This window comes from Perna viridis, chromosome 11 (assembly GCF_037379345.1).
Source record: "Perna viridis isolate PV_CMFRI_1.1 ecotype Kerala chromosome 11, ASM3737934v1, whole genome shotgun sequence".
Lineage (NCBI taxonomy): Eukaryota > Metazoa > Mollusca > Bivalvia > Mytilida > Mytilidae > Perna > Perna viridis.
In genome coordinates this window covers 5,351,967-5,369,561 of record NC_142455.1, presented here as the reverse complement: position 1 = coordinate 5,369,561, position 17,595 = coordinate 5,351,967, and the positions used below count along the sequence as shown (strand labels likewise).

Below are 17,595 nucleotides of genomic sequence, written 5' to 3'. Positions count from 1 at the left end.
ATTTCATGTACTACATTCGAGGTACACGAGCCAAAACGAGGCTCGGTCGTCTACGATTTAAAAACCGGAAGTTATTTAATTAATTGAACTTCCGGAATTTTAGGCGTTAGTATGAAATAAGAAGTTGATGTATTACACCGACAAAAGTGACAATTATTTAGGCTAAAAACCACTAATTCCACTTTCCATAGGCTTCTATGCTAATTTCACAATATGCAATGGCTTCTCTGGACTTTACCTTAACTTTAACCTGCAGAGGACTATATATCAGCATGAGCCATGATTCTACATGTCAGCTCACAATCCTCAGAATGGCATGTGGGGTTAGCAGACTTGCAGTGCAGTACTGGTCACCGGAAGTGAAGGGTCTATGAATAGCATGGGAAATCCCAGTGTTTTCACAAGACAGGGGTATATTTAAAAATCATTATGGAGATTAGGCTTCACATCACAAGAAGCAAAATGCACCTCTAAAATGTACAGAAATGTTTTTCCTTTCAGAAACTGTTTAAATTTTTTAAATAAGATGATAACTTTTTTCACAGCACTATGAAGAACAGGGGTAATTTCTGCATAGGACTATTTTTGCGTACGTTCCAAATGCTCATTGGTTGAATTGGTGGTCTGTAAAACCTAAATTTACCCCAAGCTATTGACATTTTCGACAGGTGTCAACATTCTGGTACGCAATTTCTGTGCGGAAAATTCCTTCATTTCTTGTGAACTCCTCCGAGACCAATACTAAATATAACTGAAAATTGAAATAATGACATTGATTTGTCATTAACTCCTCCTTGATCACAAAAGCACAGTTAAAAATGTGCTAAAAATATAATTTCATGAGACAACACAGGTGAAATACCCATTGGAAAATATTTATATCTGCCATATGCATGTTGAGGCAGTTCATAACTATTTCTACACTGTGCTAGATTTATTTTTGTGTATCTTTAAAGAGTGGCCATGCTGAAAACTGCATTTTTTCAATCTTAAAGATATTTAAAATTATGCCAGGGGATATAGTCCCTGATAAAGTGTAAAATGATTTTTATTTTTGATGATTCTTGTAATCTCCTAAAAAGGCTGAGGAGCTACTTTTTTAATTAAATCTCAGGTATGCTATTTTGATTATCTGGAAAACATGATAGTGATATGAGTTTTGTAGTGTGACCAGTGACTCGGAGGGGATGAGGGTCACTTCCTACATACCAGTATATATATACAGACTTGCAGCCCTTTTCACAAAATATTGTAAGAGTAAAATTAGTTGTAAGTTGTGACATCACAACACTTAACTCTATTATGACATCATAACTTACGATTTTTTGTGAAAAGAACTTCTGCTGCTGGAATGGGTCTGTTTATTCTAGAGTTGAAATATTTGATTGGATCACTTTCCCTTGTCAATGGGATGTCATTTCTGAGCTGAACTATATCAATGGGTCTTAATTTTTACAACTTTTAATGTCTAATTTACTAGTTAGCAATTATGTGCCTGTCTGCAACCTGCTAGAGACCTTTGTTCTTAATTTTAAAATAGGTTAGGTGCACAGTAGTAGAATATATGAGTGATTATGTGTTTGATGCTTAAAATATATGAATGGGACTGACTGCCTTGTAGACAAATACACTCCTTGAAATGTCACGTTTCCCATTTAAGTGTTCGTGCATCGTTTTGTGTTCGTTTAAACGCACGATTTTAAGTCGCAAAATGGTCTAAAAAGTTATTACCTGTGTTTTTGCTAATTTTTTGTGGCTACTTTAGGTGGGAAACTATCTCTATTTGGGTCAACCCCCCCCCCCTCCCTTTTCACAAATTCTCCCATCTCCCCGCCACTAAAAAAAAAAACAAAACAAAAACACAATATTCCTCTTAGCAGAAATATTGCACAAATTATTTTCTACATGGGTTATTACATTGATATAAAAATACAATGTTTATGAATATATTAATTATTGAGAAACAATTGGTTCATACTTTTGTTGTACTAATTACTCAAATTTTGAAACCCTAGTAGATTAACAAGATTATCAGATATGAATAATGGTTTATTCACCAGATTTTCAGATTTTATCTTTGTCTTATCTTTGTACTTTGATTTCAAGCAAAATTAACCTATTTTTGCCAAAAAGGTTGTCACACAAAATCTCCTTACAAATGCTGAAAAGAGGGAGATCTCCCCCTTTGTGCATTCAAAAGGTTAATAGATATGTTTTACAAGCACTATGCTATATCTAAATCTGTCTAAAACACAAACCAGTCAAAACTTTGAAAAACAAAATTAAGTTTTGCCTACCTGTCAACCCTAGTGTTGTCAGTTTAAGAGCATGTTAGTAGAAACACTGGATTTTTTTTCTTGGCCTTAAGTAAGTAATCATCATTGCCAGGACATTTTTATATAACAGGCCCACAGAACTACATGTAGATTCAGTGATGATATTTCTCATTGACTGTTTTTATATATGGAAGTGAATATCATATAGAATTAATCGAAATTTGTCAGACCATTTTTTGTATTTTCCTGAAATCTCTCATATATGATGTTCCTCACCCTTTTACTTTTCAGCCCTTAACTTGAAAGCATGGCATTGACAGGGCAACGCTAATCTACAATTCAATATCCCCTGATTACTTAAGTTGACTTTACTTTGTCCACGTAATATGGTGTAGGCATATACATTGCCTATAGCCTATATATTCAACATTTTTTTGAACTCTCACTAATATGATGAAGGTAAAATCTTCTATTTTTAACACTCCCGAAGAAACATTAATTAAAAACAACTTTAATATTTTTTCAGCTCTGATTTGATATATTATACTTATAACCTTCAAATATGGTATAATTTGTAATGATATATGTCCTAAAGCATTATACTAATTGTCTTGCTGTGATATGTCTGTTGGCCGAAATGTCCGGCACTCATATTCATAAGGAATCATTAATTTTGTATCTTTTTTGGCAAAATTTATTAGTCACTTGATAATCTGATTAGTAAATGACAACTGACTCTCTAATCATGACCTACTAAGTCATTTCTACTGGAATGAGAACCTTTCTATAGTTCTACCGTGAGAACAAAAGATCTAACACTATCTGAATTGTCAAAATTATTGAGAAAATCCAGTTTTCAAACCCCACAATTTGTCTTACAATCTCATTTCTTTGATTATTTGATCCACGAATTTGTTAAAGGTGTTAATTGCTGTCTACCCATGTAAAGGATCATTTTTTATTCAAAATGTCCGTTATAATTTTCTATCCGTTTTATACATTTTCTGTAATTTCAACAGTATAGCATATTTCCCAAAGTTGGATTCTACAAAAGATGATGTTTCCATTTTCATGTAATTCTGACCGGGTTAAGTGCTGTGTGAGCCAAAAAATGCTAAATATTTTCAAACTGTGGGAAAGTAAAAAGTACTAAATAACATCTATATGTTTAAATATTTACATAAACTAACTTAGCAATATGCAGTCAATAAAATCAGAAACAAAGGGAGACAATTTCCATAATTTTTCTAAAATGCAAAATACAAGATATTTTCCATGGGTGATACAATAACCCTAATTTTGAAAGACTGATCAAGGGAACAAAGATTCAAGTGGAAATCACAATTGAATCCAGTGACAAAGACCAGACAGGGAAAACAAACACACACACACACAACGAAGAACATAATTTAAAATAACCAAAATGTTACGTACAAAGCAATTGCAAAAAAAAGTAAATATTTTTTTGTAGTTGACATGATTTTGATGCACCTATTGCACACTAATTTTACCTGACTTTTTATTTGGGTGGAAAATATATTGCTATACAATGATACACATTTTAAATACTTCTCGTGTTTATATAGGTACAGAACACAAGGAAAATTATAGAATGCTTTCTTCATAATGCCAGTAGAAACATCCAGACAATAGGATACTTAACCTAGACAAGGCCTTCACTACTTTTTAAAGTAGCAATATGTACAGCCACAAATAGCTGAGGGACACTTACTTCATTTGTTTGGTGGTAAACAGGACTACTTCAGAGGTAAAACCGGTAGACCACAGACGGTAATGATGGTTCTGTTCTTAGATCTTATGAAAAAGAAGGCAAAATTTAGATAGTTCATAGGACTACCAAGGAAATTTTTTAAGAAGTCTTCTCCAAAATTAGGGTGGCACAGGACTACTGTTAGTGTTGATCCCTGTAGCCGGGTACAGCCCTGTCAGCCTAATACAAATTTTGCTAAAGTAGGTGTCTTAATATGAAAATTGGCAAAAGAAGAAGGAGAAAATTGACGCCTACTGCCTTCAAATGAAAGCCCTGTAAAGACATTTACAGAGGGACATGACTTATAACGGGTAACAGCAGACACAAATTTGTTCAATATCAGTTCCATTCACAAAAAAATTAAATCTGTGAAATACTTAAGTATATATAAATAAAACCATCAAGCATTGTCAAATATACATGTATACAGTAGACCCTCTCTCAAGTGGCCACCCATACTGCAATCCAAAACAGGCCACATAAGAGAGGTGGCCTCTCTTGAGAGGTTAGGTCAATTTCAGCATTTCATTATATCCATTATGTACTAGTACACAATAATATATACACAGTTTTTTTTCATATTTGTTATGTATGTGCAATAATTTGTACTTTTAACACAAAGTGGCAAATGGATGATTGTTCATTAACAGTATTTTTTTGATTGAAAGTCTCTTTTTTTCGACTCGAATTTTTTGTCTACTTTTGGACTTGACTTACATGTTCTTATGTGTATTCTGCTTGGCATCTTGCTGGTGTGTCAGAAGTAAACAGCCCATGAATGCGTTTTTTCTGGGTTTTCAACCAAGCTAGCATTATATCACACACACTTGGCAGATTTGTCACATACTTCCTATGGTTGGCCGACATGTGTCTTTTGTCTAGATAATGTACCAGTTCAGTTGAAGTAAGGCCTCCCTTGACCATGCTTTCCTGCGGCTTTATATGCACCACCGTCTAGGTCCGTGGTTACTTCATTAACCTTTAAACCATCTCGCATCAGTTCTTTGAAACACTCTCTTGCCCAAGCTCGCTTATTTCCAATACTGTCTTGCATGTTAATATTAGCACTACACAATCCAGCATGTTCACCTTTTTTAGTTTTTACTGTATTCTTTCTTTATCTTAGATGAGCACAGCTTTGATTTAGGATTTGTGGCTACAACATTATGTTTGAATGTTTCATTTTCAGCTACAGAGAAGTTAGACTGAGTTGCTTATTGGAATGGTGTTTCTAATTTCAGAATAGGTTCTGTTATTATAAACTCCATCAGCCTTGACATTTATTGTCTTAGGATCCTGGTCATGTAGTCTTTTCACTCTTTTTACCTTTTCTTTCTGCATTTTCGTGTCTTCTTTATTTTTCTTTTCTATTATTTTAGCCACTTTATTTGAAGTGAACTGCATGCCTGATACAGATGGAGGGGGAATATTTGATGCCATGCAGACTTGAAGGTAACTTGTACCTATTGGTGTGTGTTGAAGACCCACTTACATGCCTACATTGATTGTGGCTGCATGACAAGCATGCTTGTTGCTTTCTACCACATCGTACAAGCTAAAGGTTTTTGATTATTATTTGCTTAGTACACTTTGCCATTCTTCTCCAAGCTGAACCCCATTTCTGTTCTTTTGATAAATCCCAGTCTAAGTAAGTGTAGCACTTGAGTGACATTAGTTTGTGGTCCCTGAACACTTCATTCCACATGTCACTATTTCTTCCTATTGTAATATTCCATTTATGTTTCTTTTAGAGCTGTAGATAAAAAAAAATAGTTTTTACTGTAACTGTCCTTCAAAATTCAATTTTAGAGAGGATTTATTTCTCATGAAAAAAATTGTCTACATGATTACCTTCCTTGTTTTCAGTAATTTTTTTTTACATGCATCTTTTACAGTATATACTCATATCACTCTTCATGATATTTATTTTTTTTGAGTAATTTCATAACTGTATTTCTTTACTATGCATAAGATAATAGATTTATTTAGGTTTCTCGTGTGTTTAAGGATTAAAAAAAATGGGGACCATTTTTCCATGTTTTCTATCCAAGAAATACGAAGAACTGCATTACTGTCTTATTTACATGTATAGATATGACTTCTATGTCTTAACGTATTTCTGAATAATTCTTAAAAGATTCTTCATGCTTATAGCCGTTTTTGGTTGGTCAAGTACATCTTTGCCAGAAAGTCCATACTTGCATGAACTTAGCCAGATCGTTCATACATGCATGAATGTCAGTCAACGTGAAACCAGTATGGTGGCCATGTAGTTCAAAAGAGTATGGCAACAAACTAAACGGCATAATATAGCGGTAAGAATAGTTTATTACATCCACAATGATTTTACCGGTCAAGTTTGTTTACAGAGAGTAATTTTCAGTTCTGGGAAAGAAACTTTTATAAATGCTTAAAATCTAACTACCAGTAAATTCACCCCAAAGTTAAATTATCCCAGAACTAGATTTTATAAATACATTGACCGATTCAACATGTTAAAAAAAATTAATTCCCAAATGTCGGGATAGAATTTTAAGGATTAAACAGCTATTTTTGGTCGTTCATGCACATTTGAACGGATCTCTCCACCCCCCACATTACATGAACGGCCTTTGGCTGTTCATTGAGTTTGGGATCTCCGAGATCCGTTCATATTTGAATGAACTACTGAAAATAGCTGTTTAATCCAATAATAAGTTATTGAGTTTAATTAATGTAAAGATTTGTCTAACCTGGTTTTATTTTTATTCTGAGCACTTTTCCACTTCAGTCTTACCTGCTGGTTTTGGACGCAACAACTACACAGATGTCATGGAGACTGGAATTTCTGTTGAATGTTTGCTTGTTGGAGATTTAGGCACATCATTTTCATCCTGGTTAGTCTCTCAAAATTAGTCACTGGTATTTCATAATACTTCAGAATTTCTATATGTACATGTAAGTTCTTAATTCCTAAATTTGTATTTTTCCAAGTGAACTGTGCAGCGTCCCATTTTTAAAATTTTGTCATGAAATTACAATGTAAAATTCTAGAAACAATGTTTGATTATCGTTCCAGATATTCTTGTGCCTTTTTAGGTTATGTGGTTCATTTGAAGGACAATTTTAATAGTTTGATACAGTTTTCATTGTTGACAGTAGAGATGGAATCTGGTTTTTCTCATCTTCACAAAGATAAAATGAGGGAGGTATATTTTGATAAGGAGATGGTTTTATCATGATGCATTTTCAGGTAGCTATACATGTATGTATAATACCTATGCATGTATGTAAAATACTAGTTCAGTGTATGGAATCATAAGACATGTTTTCTTTTTGATGAAACAATTTTTCTTAAGACCACCTTTTTAATTATCAATGGAATTGTTGCACTGAATTTGAAGTCCTGAGCCTCATTTTTTTCAGTTTTATGTTGTGGAACTCTGTATTGTTTGTTTCTAAGACAAGAAAAAAACCATTTTCACAAGTAAATTTCAAAGTTTCCTTCAAGAAATCACTGGAAATTTCTATGAGTTGAAAATTTTGCTAAATGTGTCAAAATGCTTTTTTCCTGTGAATATGAAGTCCTGTATGAGAATGCCTTGTTTTTTTTTCAAATCTTTAATCTAAAAACCAAACCAACTCAAATTATAAATCCAATTATAAGAAAATCTACCATTTTGTCACTTTTTATGAATTCATGAATTTTCTTTTCCAAGTTAAATGTGTTTTTTTATATATATTATATTCATGGGCCATAACCAATAACTTCCATATATAGGAATTCAAGAACTCACAAGTCATTACAACTTTTCTCCCTGTTCCACTCGAATTACTTGTTCGGAACAAATCATTAAACAAATCATATTTATTAAAAAATCAACATTTCATATTTACAATTATACAGTTACTTTACGCTAAACAATACAAAATATATTTGCCCCCTAGTAGGGGCAGGATACTAAATTACTAATAACTTTGATATCAGTGAATAGAAAAGCATAATATTTGGTCCTTACACATTAGATTGAATAATTTAATGAAAAATACCAAAAATATTGAAATTTGATGGAACAATTTGTTCCCTTATCGACATAAATTCACTTAATATTCATGAGGTCACTAAGCACAGCCCATTTTAAGGAACACAATCTGTCAGGAAATGAATACCTGAACTTTTACCATGCAATGATATTATTTGGTTTGAATTTTCTCTTCTGGTACTTTCATTTTCTAGTAATTTTTATCTAATTTTTTTCTCTATTTTTTTTCACCAAAGATCTAAAAGATCTAAAGTGTCCTGTATGGAAATTCAGTGCGGAAATACATTCTTTACACACAGTTCATGTGAATTTCCAAAAATGCCGCATGACCCTATGGTTTGGCAGCTATATATCTGTTTATCTGAACAATATATGAAAGATCCTGGTTTCACCATGAAAAGTTAAAGGGCAAGTTTAGTTTTCGTTTTGCTCTGATGATTTTTACCGAAGTTACGGGCCTTGAACTTTGCATAATTCACAGAAATAACAGTTTTCCGGACATTTTTTCAAATGCTTACAGATATTGACATGATTTTTAGTATGGAAATTCAACATTACAAGTTACAGGACAAATTTGAAGTTGGTTCCGCTCCGATGATTTTTACCAAAATTATGGGCCTTGAACTTGGCTAAATTCACAAAAATAACAGCTTTGCAGATTATGACATGATTTTTGGTATATATAGTTCACCATGATAAGTTACAGGTCAAGTGTACGTTTTGTTCTGCTACGATGATATTTACTTTGGATTAACTAAAACTCAAAGAAATCTCAGTCTGGAGTTTGAAACTACCATTCCCATTCTGAGTAACAGAATTTAGTTAGAAGATTAAGGTCTAAAGCCTAAAAAACACTCTTATACCTTTTTTTATCAGGGTCCTTCTACATGTATTTCTCTTATGAACAAATTTACTTGAGTATCCAGCATGGGGACGTGTGGGGTATGTGAGTGCACTCACTAAGGTTTTTATTATATTTTAAGTCAATTAATTTTATTCAAGTTTAATAATGGTTAAAGGAGACAAAGGCAAAAATAAAATACCATGTTTTTTTTCTATTTTGAATGTAAATTTTTTTGTTAAAAAAAATTACTTAATGACACTATTCTGTGGTATTTAGAGTTGTCTGCCCTTAGACCACTAACTGCTTAATGTTAAGTTAGCATGACAGAATATATATTTGTTGGTTAATCTTGATTGACTTTGACAATGAAAGATTGATTATGAGCTGGAATAACACGAACACTTTTTATTGCAAAAAAGAAAGAATGTAAATGTGGTTTTCTGAGTATTTTGTCTTAAAAGTACAGGTAATTTGGAGAAAAATTTTGACAGCAATCTTACCATTATGCACCAGTATGAATATTCCCTTTTTTTGAAGCTTTATATTGGTGTTCCCCATTTATGCAACATTAGTCTAGAGAATTCACAGTGAAACCTTTAAAAATGTCAGTTTGAAGGTGTAAAGTTATGGTAACATCTTCAGTGGTTTGTGAGACCAAGGAGTGTCTCAAAAGATATAAAGAGGACACTGTATTTTGTTGAGGTGAAATATTGAAATAAATATTTAACTAAATTGAAATTTTATTAAAATTCATAATTGCCAACCTTTCTGTGTCATTATTTGTAACTCTATCATGCAAAGTTAACATTAAGCAATGATAGTGGTCAAAGGGCAGACAATTCTAATTACCACAGAATAGTTGTATTAAGCTTTTTTTTAAATTAAAATAAGCCCTATATAGACCTTACTTGTTTAATGTTCCTCCTTTTATTTAGGCTGCTCTTTTTTTCTTTATTATATGAAAATTTTTAAATGCCATAATTTTTAGTTTAAATCCCTACTTTTTTAAATGTCACATTTTTGTTCAGTTGCAGTATATTTACATTTTAAATCCCACATATATAATATAACTGTTTTGTTTTGATTATAGTACTTTCAGATGCTAAAAAGAAGGTTATACAGTCCTGGACAGATACAATCATCAAGTAGACTACATTCCATGAAGAGTCATATAGTCATGGGAAGATGCATTCATCAGTTAGACTACAATCCATGTAGTGTCATACAGTCATGGGAAGATATGTTCATCAGTTAGACTACATTCCATGAAGTGTCATACAGTCATGGGAAGATGCATTCATCAGTTAGTCTACAATCCATGTAGTGTCATACAGTCATGGGAAGATATATTCATCAGTTAGACTACAATCCATGAAGTGTCATACAGTCATGGGAAGATGCATTCATCAGTTAGACTACAATCCATGTAGTGTCATACAGTCATGGGAAGATATGTTCATCAGTTGGACAATCCGTGTAGTGTGAGTAACGTTCACAGATTGACCGCTGAATGTGTGTGTTAATGGTTGTGGATTTTGTATCTGTGGACCTGTGGTAATGCATCCATTGAGGCAAGTCAGGCAATGGCCTCACTAAAATTTTGACTAAATATGATTTCCATTTTTGATAAAATTATTTTATTTTAAGAATAGAACTTTACTTTATGAATTAAACTTCCTTACTGCAAATGTCACTTTGACAGAATGATTTTGATCTATTCAAGTTTCTTAGTATCTAGTTATAAAGGATGTCACTAATGATCTGTCCCTTAAGAGTAACTCTGCTTGTGGAGTGTCTCTAAATAGAGCATAGAAATTCTCATCATTTCATTTCAAACTAAAATGTCAAAGATCGGAACCAAGGCAACATGACTTGGAGTGTCTCCAAATAGAGCATAGAAATTCTCATCATTTCATCTCAAACTAAAATGTCAAAGATAGGAAGCTCTGTTGAACAAAACAATAAAACTTCTTTTTTTTTCTCTATCACATCATGTTTTTCATGTGTTTTTTTCATTTGACATTTTGATTTTTTTTCTTTAAAACCACTTGTCTCTGTAAAATAAGACTTTTTTTTTAGTTTAAAACAACCTTTTTTCTTACAATTAACCTTTTTTTTGCCTTGTGTTTATGCAGTGTGGTAAACCATTTTTTGGCTAGTGGAATATTGATTTTGCTAGCCAAATAGGGATTCAGCTAGCCAAACTTTGAGGTTTTTTTCTGTACTATCATCTGTTTTCTCTTGGATTTGACTATCTTCTGCTTTTCTTTTTCTTTGTTTATCTTTTCATTTGTTTTTAAATTTATCAAAAACTTATCCATTTTTGAATATTCCCTCCCATTGAAGATTTTCATGTACTTTACAGTAACAAAATAAGTTCCCATTTCTGAATTCCTATTTCAAAAACAAAATTATATTTCAACAGATTCATCATGAAACAAAAAAATGTTTATCATTTGCTTCTTGTTCATTTTTATTTTGACAATAAACAAGTAATTTGCATGGTAACATATTTTCAATTACCAAGATAACTTAGTTTGAATAGTTATACGAGATCAGGACTGTCGCGTAGGTTGTGGCACATCCCGTTTACCGGAAACTAAAATGGCAGATCATAAACAATGCTTTACAAGTCAATAAAATTGTGATATCGTGCCAAAATTCACTGGACATATTCAGCTAAACTTCTTAAAATGTAGGGAACATATATTTAATGCATGATGTTAAGGGATGTTTTATTAAATAACCTGTTGGCTGGTTAACTTTCCTTGGAACTCGACAATCAAATGGCCCTGTGCAGGTCTGGGTGTCAAAAGAATAGGCCTGCAGCAGCACTAAGCTTGTCGTAAAAGGTGACTAAATAGTGCTCAGAAACCTAGCCGGGGGCTAGGCGCTCTGCCCACAGAGCAACTGGGTTGTGTGCCCCAGGTGGTGGAATGGGGTACCCCTGGCGTGTTACATGCTGGGGTTGTCAGGCTATAATACGGAAAACCTGACCGCAAACCATAGTGGTGCACCGTGTTGGGAAAGATGCCACGTTCCTCGCAGGTTAAAGAACCCTACTGTGGTATTCTCTCGGAGTAGGAACCATAGGGCTCCACCACAGGAGGCTAAATTGCCCGACCTTATTCATCCCTCCTTTTTTCTAGTGGCAATCAAAATTTGTCGACCCTATTATCCTTGTATCCCGTCCCATTTTTTATTTCATGTTCATTTTATTATCCATTACATGTTCATCGTCTGAACATAGCTGAAATATTGCTGCTCGGACGTTAAACCCCAACAATCAATCAACCAATCAAATGATGGTCGCCAAATTGACGAGTATAAGCTAATGAGAACTTGCCAAATTACACATCTACTTGTATTTGGCGAGCTGGCGAGAGGTGGTTTCCCACACTATTTATGCCAACATTTTCTTGCCTCATATAAGTAACTCCACTTCCAGCATTATGAAGTCTGGTCATATTTTTTCTGTTGAGACAAAGAGATGTGATAAATTTCACAGATGTGGAGCTTCATACCTGACTCAGTGCAAAATGAGCTGGAGTTACTTCTCTTTGTGCACTTTTATAATTTGACCTACATCTTAAAGGTGCATTGGTACTTTTCAATATTTCACAGCCAATCAGAACAGATGCTATTTTATGCATGCACAGTTAAGTTAATCTTATAAAGTTGCAATAGAAAATTGTAAAATGGAAGGATTTTATCATAAATATATGACCAAATTAATGAGTAGATCTCTTATGGGCAAGAACTTAAAATGCAGAATATGGACAGGAAGTACAAAACCTCCTGATCACAAATATGGGGTAATAAATTGTCTTTTTCCTTTTCCTATTAGATGGAAAAAGATGCTTGTACACAGACTTGCTTATATGGTGAAACATCACATGCCAAATCTACCAAAAGCTGATGTATCCCATCTTTGCCATAATACAAGGTGTATCAACCCAGACCATCTCATATTGGAGGAACATGGCTTCAATAATACTCGACAGGGTTGTGTGTCCAGAGGATGGTGTCAAGGTCATCCCAACTTAATACTTTGCCAACTTGAACTAAAGATGGATGACAATGATTTAGGTATTCAATCTTTCTTTACATACAGTGCTTTTGAGATCAAACTTAATCAGCAGATTGAAGTGATGATTAAATCAAATTCATTTTATTATGCCCCCACCATGAGTGGATTGTATCCAGTAAATTATAACTTGTGGTTGTTAATTTTCACAGATTCTGTCAGGTGAACATATTCACATGTGTAATTTTTAATGGTTCAAAAAAAAAAAAAATTAGCACTATAATTGTGTGGTACTATTTTTCACCCTTTTATGTCAACTGTGAAAATAGCAAAAATTAATATGCTTACAGTATTGGAATCACCTTGTCTGTCATTGGGTATGTACATCTGAATTTAGTCACAATTATCGGGGCTTCCAATGTATAGATTCTCTTCCAATTTGGTGTTTGATTACAAAGATGAGACATATTTTGTAAGCAATTTTTTATGATCCTCAATCTCTACTACCTGTTATCTTAGCTATTTTCTCCCTGCCACTATGCAGTAGGGGATATAGAAATATGGGTGTGCATTTGCCCATTCGTCAGGTCACATTTGTGGACGTAACTCCACCGAAACCGCTTGAGAGATTTGTTCAAATTCGTAGGATTGTTTGTCATCCTTTGTAGTTGATCATATTGTGTAGCCATTTTGATTGAACAAATTTTACGGGAGTTATGGGACTTCAACTTTTTTTTTTTTTTGGGTGGAGTGGTAAAGAAAATTTTCTTCGCAAAAATTCTCAACTCCCTATAGATGGATATACCTAGCATGACTTCATATGCAATTTAATGTTCATTCAGTTTATCAGCTATGTGATTATGAATTTAAGCCAAGCGGTGTTTCAGTCTTTCAACACAATATTTAAAGGAAACTTTTGTTAGTTTTGTGCAAAAAGTAGGAAATGATAGCCTTGATCCAATTGTATGTCTTGATTAAGTACCACATAAGGACTTTTTTAATTCGATCTTTTCTTCAAGTAATGACAAATGGGGAAAAAAAACTTACGATTTTGTTTAAATTGCTAAATCATTTTTTTTTTCTGGAGAGGCAGTCAGCATATTGTGATCACTGTCTGTCCATCTGTCCGTACAGACGTGTGTCCAGGCTGTAACTTTTTGTCTTGCAATGTAGGCTTTTGATATTTGGCATATGGGTAGATGACTTAAAGATGATGTGTTGCTTACCATGGATTTTGTACTATGACCTTGAACTTTGACCTCGAAGTCAAATTCCTGTTTTTCTGTGACAAACTGGTGTCCAGGCTGTAACTCTTTTGTCTTTTACTGTAGCTTTTGATATTTGGCATGTTGGTTGATTGCTTAAAAATGATGTGTCACGTAACATGGAGTGGCTTATGACCTATAACCTAAAGTTCAAATTTCGATTTTTTCATTGACATACTCTTGTCAAGACTGATTTTTTTGTCTTTCAATCTGGGCTTTTAATATTTGGCATGTGGGTAGATAACCTAAATCTAGTTGGTATATATAGCTGAATTGCCAGGGTCACCGAGATTGATTCCATCTCAATGATTTCTAGTTTATTTCATGGTTTTAAAAATTAAAATAAAATATTTCAACAAATGAAAGTGACTTAATTGTGGCCCCGTGCAGGTCTGGGTGTTAAAAGAATAGGCCTGCAGCAGCGCTAAGCTTGTAAAAGGTGACTAAATAGTGCTCAGAACCCTAGCCAGGGGCTAGGGCACTCTGCCCACAGAGCAATGGGATGTGTGCCCCAGGTGGTGGAATGGGGTACCCCTGGTGTGTTACATGCTGGGGTTGTCAGGGTATAATACGGAAAACCTGACCGCAAACCATAGTGGTGCACCGTGTTGGGAAAGATGCCACGTTCCTCGCAGGTTAAAGAACCCTACTGTGGTATTCTCTCCGAGTAGGAACCATAGGGCTCCGCCACAGGAGGCTAAATTGCCCGACCTTACCCACCTCTCCCTATTTCCAATGGCAATCAAAATTTGTCGACCCCATTGTCCTTGTGTCCCATCCCTTTTTCATTTCATCATCATTTCATGTTCATTTTATCATCAATTTCAGCTATATTCGGACAATGAACATGAAATTGATGATAAAATGAACATCATGTTCATTGTCTGAATATAGCTGAAATATTGCTGCTCGGACGTTAAACCCCAACAAACAAACAAAGACTTAATTGTGCATTACAGTTAATTTATAAAAATTAAACATTCAGCTTCAGGTATACCACCATTGTTCACAACCAAAAGTACTCAGTGGGTGTTTCTAGGAAAGCAGAGGACATTTGCCCTACTGGTGCACCTGGTCCTTTCTTCCATTTTTTGTTAAGAGTCGGAGTTGCTCATTAACTTTTGTTTCTTTATACATGTTATTCTGGTTATTTCATTTTGTCGAGTCTGTTTTCCCAGTCTAGTTCTGATTTTTGAATTACATTCTTTTGATTTCCGCTAGAATCTCCCGATTCCCTTGATTATTCTTTGCTTGGACTCAAACATCAACTTCCAACAAAATTTGGGGAACAATTTTACCTGTAAATTTAAATCAGTCAGAAGCAAAGCAAGAAAAGGCCCTACAAAAAACTACCCCCACCCTAAACATTATGGGGATGTACGTCTGGCACATCTTTCCTAGAGTTCCCCGTGTAATGGTTGTTTATAAAGAGAATTACTTCATTGTATTCAGCTAGATGGCAGAAAGTAAAAGATATACAAGTTTTATACTGATAATAATAATTTTTTTCCCCAGCTGAATGAAATTGTGCTTAGTTTACAAATCAAATCGTCAGCATTGTCCAAGTAAGCAGAAATATGAAGAACTCATGACGAAACAGAACACAGGTTTGGGAACAAATTAAAAACTTTTTTGCGGAAGGAATCCTTATAAAGACTTGTACGTGTTGGTCATTAAAATCTGTGAACTAATTATTAATTATTATAAGTAATTCGTGTTTGCTTTATTTACTTCAATTTTGTTTGTTTTATTTACTGTAAAAATCAGATATTACAATTTATTTACAAAGTTTATCTGTGACTCACTTAACTATTACGTTAAATCAATAAAATTTAATGTTGATAATTTAAGTTGTTTGTAACAAGACTTCTGATTGGTTGTTTTTTTTATATTAAATATAGCTTAACATATATATAATGAAAAATTATACCCCCAGTAGACTATATTGTAATCACCTTGTCTGTGCATTCGCCAGTTACCATTTTTTTGGTAATAGATTTCTCAGCTTCTACTGGAGGGATTGCTTAGATATTTGGTATATTGTTTTCTCATGATGACTTGTACAGTGTCTTTTCTTTTCAGAAAAAGACATTTTGACACAATGTATTATGGTATACAAATGTCCGGTGTACATCTGTTTGTCCGTCGTAAACATGACTGAAATATGTTGTAACAATTTTTGTTTAAAAGTTTCTGTTTTATGAAATTTTGAATTTTTTTATTTATGTATTCACATATAATATTTCAAAAGACCGAGCTCCCTTAATCAGAATTATTGCTTCAGTTTGGTATGGTGTAAAGGAACCGGTATAAAACATGTTCAATGTTAGCAATTTTTTCCGGTCTCTTTTATAAACTTCTTATTGATGACCAAGAATAAGGAATGAGTTATGGCATGACTTCCTGTGCAACCCCGTGTTGTTCCAAAAATATTTAGTTTTTTTTTACAAGACGACCGGCATATCATGTGCTTGTGATGCAGCTGTTCATTGTTTGATAACTTTAATATTATTGGATCTTATTTTGACTTTACAAGGTTCCATCCAAGACGTCAAAGTAAGGTTTGTACTGATTTTGAGGTTTGATCCCTTCTTTTTTGGAATTTGTATTCACTCAGGTAATTTTGCTACACACAACACTTTTATTGTGAATGTAAATAGCTGATGTCAAGTGTGCAATGTCACAAAATTGATAGAATGACAAATGAAGATTGGTAGCTATCCTGGTAGTATAATGATTAATACAACTGTTCAGGCAGTAGATCGGGGTTCAAGTCCCTGCCAGGATATCCATCAACATTTTCTAGCACAGAATTTTGTAAATGAACATTATATGTTTTTAATTGGCAGTTTGGCAGTGACAGTGGCGGATCCAGGGGTTAGAAGCCACAGCTTTTTTGATTGAAGATGTTAATTTGGTACAAAAATAAGCAAGTTAAACAATAAAGATGTCTGGTTTCGCCCTTGAATGATTACTTTGTCACACAGTGGATCGTTGAAATATATACAGAGAAAAAAAAACACACTCGTATGTTCTGTAAAGAAAGTGTGCTGCAAAATAATAGAACAAAATTGAAATCATGAGTAACCTTTTGAAATTTTGGGGGAAGGTATAGCAAATCTATTAAGTCTTACAAGGGTCTAGAGGATAATTCAAAAACTAAATCCAAATAAAATAATACCTTCGTTTCCTGTTACATCTCAGAATCTCAAATTTCAGAAAAAAGCAACTTAAAAAAAACATCTTATTAACCATCTAGACTCAGTGGATACCGTAAATTGACTTCCATCTGTAAAGTGTCTGGTCGTTTGATGGTACTTTTTGTTGTTTGTTAACTTGAAAACAAGTCATTCTGGGGAGGGGGGTTCAAGGCACGAGTCGGTCGGGTAA

The 17,595-nt window shown here is 33.7% G+C and overlaps 1 protein-coding gene across 8 annotated transcripts; it reads left to right on the top strand.

Annotated features, from left to right (window-relative positions):
• Window positions 1-102: 102 nt before the first annotated feature.
• LOC148602699 (uncharacterized) lies at window positions 103-16,050 on the top strand. Of its 8 annotated transcripts, none has more exons than XM_088553013.1 (7): window positions 103-411; window positions 3,863-5,608; window positions 6,202-6,362; window positions 6,818-6,923; window positions 10,004-10,394; window positions 12,761-13,002; window positions 15,721-16,050. In XM_088553013.1, exons 5-7 carry the CDS (start codon window positions 10,285-10,287, stop codon window positions 15,726-15,728), a joined length of 360 nt encoding a protein of 119 aa, XP_088409139.1. In that variant the 5' UTR covers window positions 103-411; window positions 3,863-5,608; window positions 6,202-6,362; window positions 6,818-6,923; window positions 10,004-10,284; the 3' UTR covers window positions 15,729-16,050. The 8 variants fall into 8 exon arrangements, 6 of the variants coding, with proteins under 6 accessions (XP_088409139.1, XP_088409141.1, XP_088409142.1 ...); XM_088553015.1 differs by lacking the exon at window positions 103-411 and having other exon boundaries at window positions 1,734-4,044; window positions 5,427-5,499; XM_088553016.1 differs by lacking the exon at window positions 103-411 and having other exon boundaries at window positions 1,734-4,044; window positions 5,427-5,608.
• The last annotated feature ends 1,545 nt before the right edge of the window (window positions 16,051-17,595 follow it).

Bases quoted from the DNA above. Each gene is read 5' to 3' on its own strand.
- LOC148602699 (XM_088553013.1), top strand. From the start codon at position 10,285: ATGAAGTGTCATACAGTCATGGGAAGATGCATTCATCAGTTAGACTAC. The intron at 10,395-12,760 runs GTGAGTAACGTT...TTTTCCTATTAG, and splicing joins AGTTGGACAATCCGTGTAGT to ATGGAAAAAGATGCTTGTAC.